The 10,953-nt window shown below is 45.8% G+C and overlaps 1 protein-coding gene across 1 annotated transcript in view; it reads right to left on the bottom strand.

Annotated features, from left to right (window-relative positions):
• Positions 1-159: 159 nt before the first annotated feature.
• LOC139399005 (sterol regulatory element-binding protein 1-like) overlaps positions 160-10,953 on the bottom strand; it is a gene marked incomplete at its 3' end in the record, with an annotated part of 30,421 nt that continues 19,627 nt past the window's right edge. Inside the window, 9 exon segments of the mRNA XM_071144642.1 lie at positions 160-271; positions 397-579; positions 1,494-1,659; positions 1,832-1,964; positions 5,464-5,573; positions 7,789-7,897; positions 8,224-8,392; positions 8,536-8,702; positions 9,906-10,164. Of these exon segments, the coding sequence (XP_071000743.1) occupies positions 160-271; positions 397-579; positions 1,494-1,659; positions 1,832-1,964; positions 5,464-5,573; positions 7,789-7,897; positions 8,224-8,392; positions 8,536-8,702; positions 9,906-10,164 (1,408 nt within the window).

Below are 10,953 nucleotides of genomic sequence, written 5' to 3'. Positions count from 1 at the left end.
TGAGTTGTGGGGATACAGAGAGGGATACTACACAGATAACACTCATATCGCGCCGTGTCCCTTTCGACCTCATTATGAAAGGCTTAAAAAGGAACACAAAACCCACAGAACTTCCAACCTTTCTCACACACGCAAACTACAAAAAAACTCTGCAGTTACCCGTCTTGGCTCCGGGGGTGGCTCTGCGTCTGAGCGAGCGGTCCAGGAGCTGATGTGTTCGCGTGGGACTGGCCCCAGCCATCAGCCTGGCAGTTGCCTCATGAAGAAACAACTGAGATGGAGAGAGAACAGTGTTTGATGAGTGAGAAGTCAGAAATCTACCTAGATCAACCTGTGTCCATATACATGTATGTGCCCGTGTCTACATGTGTATGTATGTCTTCCTCCACGCCCTACCCTGCGCATGGCGGGCCTGAAACTCTGGGCCAGCTTCCTGAGGGAGGAGAGGTCCTGCTGGAAGCCGTGCAGCTCGGCCGGGGAGGCCTGCAAGGAGAGACCCCCGGGACTGGAGCTCTGCTGCAGACGCCACACGTTAGTCCGCATCACCAGCAGCAGGTCACACAGCAGCAACTGGACCACCTGGGGAGAGAGAAAGAGAGAGACAGAAAGACAGAGAGAGAGACCGAGAGAGATCAAGAGAGAGAGAGAGAGAGAGACAGAAAGACAGAGACAGAGACCGAGAGAGATCAAGAGAGAGAGAGAGAGAGACAGAAAGACAGAGAGAGACCGATAGAGAGAGAGAGAGAGAGACACAGAGACAGAGAGAGACCAAGAGAGAGACAGAGAGAGACCAAGAGACAGAGAGAGACCGAGAGACAGAAAGACCGAGAGAGAGACAGAGACCGAGAGAGAAAGACAGACAGAGACAGACCGAGAGAGAGAGAGACAGAGAGACCAAGAGAGAGACAGAGAGAGAGAGAGAGACAGAGAGACCAAGAGAGAGACAGAGAGAGACCGAGAGAGACAGAGAGAGACCGAGAGAGAGAGACAGAGAGAGAAAGACCGAGAGAAAGAGAGAGAGAGACAGAGAGAAAGAGACAGACCAAGAGAGAGAGAGAGAGAGAGAAGCAAACCTTATTTTTTTATATTTAAAAAAATTATATTTCACCTTTATTTAACCAGGTAGGCAAGTTGAGAACAAGTTGTCATTTACAACTGCGACCTGGGTGTGCGTATTGAAAATGACATTAGTTTGAAAGGCAGTAACAGTGTGTCAGGGTGTATTGATGTCTCCTGCCCATTGTGCTGTATGGGGCCCAGCTCTGTCTTGCACTGCAGGAACATTGCACCCAGCTGAGAGACACATGCAATGCAACTACAATGCACCACAGCTCTGGCCATAGCTGCTGTGTGTGTGTCTGTGTCTCTGTGTGTGTGTGTGTGTGTGTGTGTGTGTGTGTGTGTGTGTGTGTGTGTGTGTGTGTATATATATATATATATATAGTGTGTATGTGGGGGTGTATATATATATATATGTGTGTGTGTATGTGTACCTTGTCTAGGCTGCTGCTGTGACAGTGTGGTCCCAGGTTGAGGCTGTCTCTCAGCAGGCCGCTGGCCCTCTCACTGTGGCTCAGACTCAGCTGACAGTTCTCTGGTTTGGTCAGCATGGCGCGCACCGCTCGGAACGTGTTCAAAGACGCCTTGGGCAACGGACTCCTGAGGACACATGAACAACTCTTTTCAGAAAGGTGGTGGAGAAGAACTGGGGTAATCTGTATGTCACTCCGAATGTTCTACTACAGCTTGGTACAGTCCCTCGGCTGTGTGTGTGTGTGTGTACACGCGCTTGCGTGTGTGTGTGTGTGTGTGTGTGTGTGTGTACACTCACTCTGCAGTCTGTAGACTACGGGGCAGGTGCTCGGCGGCGGGGTACAGTCTCTCAGCCGCTGCGTCGTCTCCTTGGAGCCAGTTAATGATCACCACGGCAACCGACGACCACCATTTGGAATGAAGGTCACAGCCTGGAGGTCCCAGACAAGGTTCACACACAGTCAAAGAAAATACACACAGAGACAGGTTATTATTGGGATAGTTCCTGTAGCTGATCTAGAGATATCAACTGGAACTCTGTTCATACACAACAGCTTGCTGGGGTTAACTTCAGGGTTATGTTTAGGGTTCAGTTTGGGGTTAGGTTTAGGATAAGGGCATGGGTTATGTTTTGGGTGAGGCCTAGGGTTAAGTTTAGGGAAGAGTTTAGGTTTAGGGCTAGGTTTAAATGTATGTTGAAGGTTAGAGGATAGTTAGTTGACATGATGTTGACAGGTTTAGAACATCTATCTACAAACCATCTATGTGGGACTATCCAGACATGCTGAAACACAGACACTATTCCTTCCTTTATCTCTCTCCCTTTCACACATGATCAAATCCAGCTGCTGATGACGACCTGAGTTTCAATCTGTTCTCTGGCATGTTCCCCCTCTGGCATGGTCACACCCTGCTAATACTGCAGCTATACTGATAGCCACATCTCTCCAAGGGAGAAGACCTCCTTGGCTTAACATTGGGCCAACACAGCTTTCATCAAATTAGATGGCTGATTCATCACAAAACCATTTGATGTTGACAATTATTTCAATGATTACTTCATTGGCAAAGTGGGCAAACTTAGGCAGGAAATGCCAACAACGAACAGTGAGCCATCGTACACATGCATAAAAAAAAACAATACTGACAGAAAAGCATTGTAAGTTTGAATTTTGTAAAGTTAGTGTGGGAGAGGTGGAAAAATTATTGTCATCGATCAATAATGTCAAACCTCTTGGCATTGACAACTTAGATGGTAGGCTGTCATTGTAAATGAGAATTTGTTCTTAACTGACTTGCCTAGTTAAATAAGGGTTAAATAAAAAATACAAATGGAAAGCTACTGAGGATGGTAGCTGACTGTATAGCCACTCCTATCTGTCATATCTTTAATCTGAGCCCAGAGGAAAGTCTTTGTCCTCAGGCCTGGAGGGAAGACAAAGTCATTCTGCTACCCAAGAGTGGTAAAGCGGCCTTTACTGCTTCTAACAGCAGACCTATCAGGTTTCTGCCAGCTTAGCAAACTGTTAGAAAAAAATAGTGTTTGACCAAATAAACAAATTAACAACAGACTTTCAGCATGCTTATAGAGAATGGCACTCAACATGTACTCCACTGGCACAAATGACTGGCACAAAATAAATATATAAGAAGAAGATTGTGGGAGCTTTACTGTTAGATTTCAGTGCAGCCTTTGATATTATTAACCATAACCTGTTGAGAAAATGTATGCGTTATGGCTTTTCACCCTCTGCCATATCAGGGTTTTCTTTAATGGAAGCTTCTCGAATGTAAAACATGTAAAGTGTGGTGTACCGCAGGGCAGCTCTCTAGGCCCTCTACTCTTTTCTATTTTTACCAATGACCTGCCACTGGCATTAAACAAAGCATGTGTGTCCATGTATGCTGATGATTCAACCATATACACATCAGCAACCACAGCTAATGAAGTCACTGAAACCCTTAACAGAGTAGCAGTACATTCTGGAATGGGTGTCCAATAATAAAGTGGTTTCTTAAACTAAGAGCATTGTATTTGGTACAAATCATTACCGAAGTTCTAGACCTCAGCTGAATCTGGTAATGAACGTTGTGGCTATTGAACAAGTTGAGGAGACTAAATTACTTGGTGTTACCTTAGATTGTAAACTATCAGGTTCAAAACATATAGATTCAATGGTTGTAAAGCTGGGGAGACGTCAGTCCGTAATAAAGAGATGCTCTGCTTTTTTGACACCACACTCCACAGAGCAAGTCTTTCAGGCTCTAGTTAGAGCTTATCTTGATTATTGTCCAGTCATATGGTCAAGTGCTGCAGGAAAGACCTAGTTAAGCTGCAGCTGGACCAGAACAGCACGGCACGTCTGGCTCTTCCTTGTAATCAGAGGGCTGATATAAATACTATGCATGCCAGTCTCTCTTGGCTAAGAGTTTTTATAATAAATATTAATGTGTTGGAAATTCAAAATTGTTTGCATAGTCAACTTAGACACAGCACTGACACATACACTTACCCCACCAGACATGACACCAGGGGTATTTTAACAGTCCCCAGGTCCAGAACAAATTCTAGGAAACGTACAGTATTATACAGAGCCATGAGTGCATGGAACTCCCTTCCATCTCTTATAGCACAAGTGAACAGCAAACCTGGTTTCAAAAAACAAATAAAGCAACACCTCACGGCACAACAAATAGCTTACAATACTCTACTCAGCAAACTGGATGCAGTCTATTATAAGCCCCTTATACCACCCACCACTGCGACCTGTATGTTCTAGTCGGCTGGCCCTCGCTACATATTCATCGCCAGACCTACTGGCTCCAGGTCATCTATAAAAGCCTATGCTAGGTAAAGCTCCGCCTTATCTCAGCTCACTGGTCACGATAACAACACCCACCCGTAGCACGCGCTCCAGCAGGTACCTCTCACTGGTCATCCCCAAAGCCAACATCTCCTACCTCCCCACGCCATTTGCACACAGTGTATATAGACTCTTTTTTCCCTTTTTCTTCTTCTACTGTATTATTGACTGTACGCTTCTTTATTCCATGTGTAACTCTGTGTTGTTGTTTGTGTCGCACTGCTTTGCTTTATCTTGGCCAGGTCTCAGTTGTAAATGAGAACTTGTTCTCAACTGGTCTACCTGGTTAAATAAAAAGGTGAAATACATTTTTACAAATAATAATAAAAAACGCCTCTCCCCCATGTGACCTACTTGTTGTGTGTATGTACTGACGTATGTGTAACTGATTGTGCGCGCGCATCTCACACACACACACACACACACACACACACACACATTAAAATGTAAAGTATTTTGTCTGTAATGTATTTTTGGTTATGTGTCGTACCCCAGTAAGAATAGCTCCCATTGGCGTCGGCTAATGGAGATCCTAATAAAGCACATCCAATCAAACGCACACTCACACAAAGAGACAGCTATGCTGACTGGGCAATCTAACACCATGCCAAGAAAAGTCTCCTTTCAAACGCTCTTCCTTCTCTAGCTACTTCTCCAAGATGATTAGAGGCTTGACAGGACTGGTAGATGGAGCGATGCAGAGGACCATGCCTTTTAACCTCCCATCTCCTCTCAGAGAAAATGAGCGAGAGAAAGAGAGGTGCTGAAAGGAGCGAGGCTATCTGAGGGGGCATCTCAACAGTCTAGAGTGGCTTCCTCTCCTTGTCTTTGATTGCACTGATCTGACAACACAGGGATCAGTGGAAGCAATGTCAGAAGATAGAGACATGTTACTGAAGATCAGTGTGACTGAAGGAAAGGAGATAAGAAGAGGAAGCCACTTTAGACTACAGATACACTGTCAAGTACACCCTAAATGAGAGACACCCAGTATTTTGCCTGAACTGCAGAGGTGAAACTCGGACCACAGCATATAGACACATAAATATAAGGCCAGGAGTCATACCAGTGACGGTGGCCATGTTGGATCCGATGGCGAAGGACTGGGTGTTGGCTCCGGCGGCGTCTGATGCACTAGTCAACAGCTGAAGGTACTCCAGAGCATCCGCATACTCCCTGGGGAATACACACACAGTTTAGTTAGTTAAAAGTATTTAAAATACTATTAGTTCTCCCTGAGGAATGCACACACAGCTGAGTTAAGTATTTAAAATACTATTAGTTGTCCTTGAGAGAACACACACAGCTTACAGTTGAAGTCAGAAGTTTACATACACTTAGATTGGAGTCATTAAAACTCGTTTTTCAACCACTCCACAAATTTATTGTCAACAAACTATAGTTTTGGAAAGTCGGTTAGGACATCTACTTTATGCATGACACAAGTCAGTTTTCCAACAATTGTTTACAGACAGATTAGTTCACTTAAAATTCACTGTATCACAATTCCAGTGGGTCAGAAGTTCACATACACTAAGTTCACTGTGCCTTTAAACAGCTTGGAAAATTGTCATGGCTTTAGAAGCTTCGGATAGGCTAATTGACATAATTTGAGTCAATTGGAGGTGTACCTGTGGATGTATTTCAAGGCCTACCTTCAAACTCAGTGCCACTGCTTGATATCATGGGAAAATCAAAAGAAATCAGCCTCAGAAAATAATTGTAGACCTCCACAAGTCTGGTTCATCCTTGGGAGCAATTTCCAAACACCTGAAGGTACCACGTTTATCTGTACAAACAATAGTATGCAAGTATAAACACCATGGGACCACGCAGCCGTTATACCACTCAGGAAGGAGACGCGTTCTGTCTCCTAGAGATGAATGTACTTTGGTGTGAAAAGTGCAAATAGAACAACAGCAAAGGACCTTGTGAAGATGCTGGAGGAAACAGGTACAAAAGTATCTATATCCGTATAGATACAGAAAAACGAGTCCTATATCGACATAACCTGAAAGGCCGCTCAGCAAGGAAGAACCCACTGCTCCAAAACCGCCATAAAAAATCCAGACTACGGTTTGCAAATGAGCATGGGAACAAAGATCGTACTTTTTGGAGAAATGTCCTCTGGTCTGATGAAAAAAAATAGAACTGTTTGCCAATAATGACCATCGTTATGTTTGGAGGAAAAAGGGGGAGGCTTGCAAGCCGAAGAACACCATCCCAACCGTGAAGCACGGGGGTGGCAGCATCATGTTGTGGGGGTGCCTTGCTGCAGGAGGGACTGGTGCACTTCACAAAATAGATGGCATCATGAGGAGGAATATTATGTGGATATATTGAAGCAACATCTCAAGACATCAGTCAGGAAGTTAAAGCTTTGTCGCAAATGGGTCTTCCAAATGGACAATGACCCCAAGCATGCTTCCAAAGTTGTGGCAAAATGGCCTTAGGACAACAAAGTCAATGTATTGGAGTGGCCATCACAAAGCCCTGACCCCATCCTATAGAAAATTTGAGACAGAACTGAAAAAGCGTGTGCGAGCAAGGAGGCCTACAAACCGCGGCAGGTAGTCAGTCTAGTGGTTAGAGCGTTCGTCTATTAACCGAAAGGTTGCACTATTGAATCCCTGAGCTGACAAGATAAAAAAATTATGTTGTTCTGCCCCTGAACAAGGCAGTTTACCCACTGTTCCTAGGCAGTCATTGAAAATCAGAATTTGTTCTTAACTGACTTGCCTAATTAAATAAAAGGTCAAAAATAAATAAATAAATGACTCAGTTACACCAGCTCTGTCAGGAGGAATGGGCCAAAATTCACCCAAGTTATTGTGGGTGACGTTTGACACAAGTTAAACCATTTAAAGGCAATGAACTTCTGACCCACTGGGAATGTGATGAAAGAAATAAAAGCTGAAATAAATCACTCTCTACTATTATTCTGACATTTCACATTCTTAAAATAAAGTGGTGATCCTAACTGACCTAAGGCAGGGAATTTTTACTAGGATTAAATGTCAGGAATTGTGAAACTGAGTTTAAATGTATTTGGCTAAGGTGTATGTAAACTTTCGACTTCAACTGTAGTTAGTTAAAAGTATTTAAAAGACGTAAAAGGCTTGTTCAAAAAGGGATTGTAGACAATTTAAGACAAAATAAGGCGTAAAATATTAATAAGTCAACATTCTGTATTTTACAACTCCATGTTAGATGGTTCTCCACGCCCTGAAAGTAGACAATGGGCCTTTTTAAAATGTTTTTTTTTACAGCCACTAGAAACGTCAGCTAACTTTAGCCACCACTGGCTAAAATTCTGTGGGATTGATAAAGTCAACTTTTAAGACTTCTGCAGATAACCTGAGAACACTATTTGGCTGTGTGTTGCACCTACCCTTCTCCATCACTGGGGGTCTTCTCCCCCCGGGGCTGGGCCACACAGTATAGAGCCTTCTCCAAAAGGTGTTCCCTAAAGGCCTGGGTCACCTGGGCCAGAGGGTCCACTACGGAGACAGAGAGAGAGAGAAGAATTAGGGTTAGCATAGTCATGGCAACCAATTTAGACAATGAAAACTTGTTGCCCATATTGCTTTCATCATAACCAGTTTCCATGACAGGTGTTTCCTTTCGTAAAGACACAAGCTGCCCACCTGTAGAGCCTCTCAACGCTCATTCTTCTGAGGGGCTCTTGTCAATAGTTGTACACTATATACCAGGGAATAAGGTGCTATTGGTCACATACACGTGTTTAGCAGATGTTGTTGCGGGTGTAGTGAAATGCTTGTGCTTCTAGTTCCAACAGTGCAGCAGGTGTGTCTACAGTACTGACCTGTGTTCCCTGCCTGGCTGTAGATGCTATCTTTGGGGGTGCTGCGGACGGCCCAGTCCCCGTCCACAAAGAAGCGGTGGCCCAGAGGGTGACAGAGCCACTGCATGGCCGGGGGGACACTGCCACTGAAGGAGAGACACGCCTGGCGGGCACTGCTCAGGAACACACGCTGGGGATGGAGAGAGACATGTAGATACAGGAGTGAGTAACGAGGTAGAGACACACACGATACACTGAGCAACAAACCACACATTATAGCCAACACCTCCCCCTCTCCCCCACACCACTTGGTAACCTAACTCGGTTACTCACGGAGGAGAAGTGAAGGAGTCTGGGTAGGCTGGCTTTGACTCGTAGGGCTGCAGAGACGTAGATCTCTCCTAGCGTGGCCACGGGGAGACAGGAGCCTGAACACTCGGCCAGGTTTACAGCACTCAGAGCCATGTGAACCGCAGACAGGTGGCTACCGCCCAGCTTACCTGCACACACACCCGTTGATTATAGACAGCTTGGCTGAACAAACACAGAAAACACACAGGATTTTCAGACAAAGACTCCTGAAAACACACATCCATTCTTCTCAGGTCTACATAAAGTGTGTAGGAGTAGGGAGCTAGTGGATAACTCTGTATTGGACAGTAGTACTGCAGAGGAGAGAATGTACCTACTGTGTGATCTTGGGGAAATCTGAATCCATTTAGTGTTTGTTTTATTTCCCTATGTATGAGGATCTGAGACATGTTGGTGACAACCCTGAGGTATTCTGGTTACGAGACAAGCAGGGACACGTTGGTGACAACCCTGAGGTATTCTGGTTACGGGACGAGCAGGGACACGTTGGTGACAACCCTGAGGTATTCTGGTTACGGGACACGTTGGTGACAACCCTGAGGTATTCTGGTTACGAGACGAGCAGGGACACGTTGGTGACAACCCTGAGGTATTCTGGTTACGGGACGAGCATGAACACGTTGGTGACAACGGGAAGAGCAGGGACACGTTGGTGACAACGGGACGAGCAGGGACACGTTGGTGACAACGGGACGAGCAGGGACACGTTGGTGACAACAGGACGAGCAGGGACACGTTGGTGATAACGGGACGAGCGGAGGCTTAAATTCTGTTTCAGACAGGGCATGTTTCAGACAGGGCATGTTTGTTCATAATGCCTGGAGGAGAAGGAGAAATGTATTGTTGGTGTAGGGCGGCTAGATGGTAGCCGGCTGTGTAGCGCGGCTAGATGGAAGCCGGCTGTGTAGCGCGGCTAGATGGTAGCCGGCTGTGTAGCGCGGCTAGATGGTAGCCGGCTGTGTAGCGCGGCTAGATGGTAGCCGGCTGTGTAGCGCGGCTAGATGGTAGCCGGTTGTGTAGCGCGGCTAGATGGTAGCCGGCTGTGTAGCGCGGCTAGATGGTAGCCGGCTGTGTAGCGCGGCTAGATGGTAGCCGGCTGTGTAGCGCGGCTAGATGGTAGCTGTACCGGCAATGATCACTGTATGCATATAATTTGTCAAATGTTATTTTGTTCTGTAGTCTTGTAAGCCCATGTGGGCTGGGTACCGGTAGGTGTATGACACTTAAATCATATCAATCAACTAGCTGGTAACATTGACAAGGTAGACAAGGTTAGCCTTACCCTTAGCATTTGAGCCACAGGTCAAGTCCCGTTTCCAATTTCCACCTACCGGTCATGTGCAGCTGGTGCAGGCGGTGGTAGACCAGGGCAGCGTCGCGGCTGCTCATGCGAGCATCCTCCCGGAGCCCCCTGGCGCGGAGCCCCCCAGCCCTGGCAGCCAACCAGCGACCCACCCCTAGTCGCTGGAGGCAGAGGCGGAGCAGGGCCCACAGGGCGGCACAGGCCAGGTCCAACTGAGAGGTGGGTAAGGGGCGACCCAGGGCCTTGAGGCAGGTCCATAGGTTCTGACTGGCCTGGGCAAAGTCTCCCTATTGGGGGTTGGGAGAGAGGTGGGTAAGTATGGATGGTGGGGGGGAAGGGGTGTGTGTGTGGCGGGGATGGGTGTGTGTGTGTTTGTTGACCTCATGAGCTTCTGACTGTTGACCCATACAATTCTTAATTAATTCACGGTTTATAGAAATATGTCCATCCAATAGAAAATTCTGTCAGAAAAACAATAGTTCCAACCCCATGCCTCTACCATATATGGTTCAAAGGTTACCAGCGATTTACTCTGAGAATTTAGCATGTTTAGAGTGAATGGAATGTCATCACAGGCATGATCAAAAAGTGGTCACTGCTCAATAGAACTCTGTGGCACTGCTCTGCGGCAGGGCGGAGCGAACTTCGAATGTCAACTGACATCGGCGTTTTCTAAATGAAATCCACTAAATACAAAACAAAAAAATGGGGCCTAAATATACATTTATTTACAAAGCTAAAAGACTGAATTTCAATATCCACCCTCCACGAAGACAATCTGTTCCTGTTTTCATTGTGTATTTCTGAGTCTTCTCCCTTTAAATCACCGTGGAAACAGCCCCTCTCAATGTAGACTGATCACAGTTATAGGCAATGAAAGACAAGGATCTGGAGGTGAAAATGACAAAGGTATCCAATTGATTTTTGAGTGGTCCAACCAGTTGAAACACCTCCAAATGATTCCACCTCACAACACCAAATCTGAAAGAGATACATCCTACAGCGGAGTAGTCTAAATGCTCACAGCAAATGAACGTTACATTTGTCAACCGTGTAAAGTACAACTTTATTAAGGT

Source organism: Oncorhynchus clarkii, unplaced genomic scaffold (genome assembly GCF_045791955.1).
Source record: "Oncorhynchus clarkii lewisi isolate Uvic-CL-2024 unplaced genomic scaffold, UVic_Ocla_1.0 unplaced_contig_641_pilon_pilon, whole genome shotgun sequence".
In the NCBI taxonomy this organism is placed as follows: Eukaryota; Metazoa; Chordata; class Actinopteri; order Salmoniformes; family Salmonidae; genus Oncorhynchus; species Oncorhynchus clarkii.
This window is presented reverse-complemented; position numbering and strand designations above follow the sequence as displayed.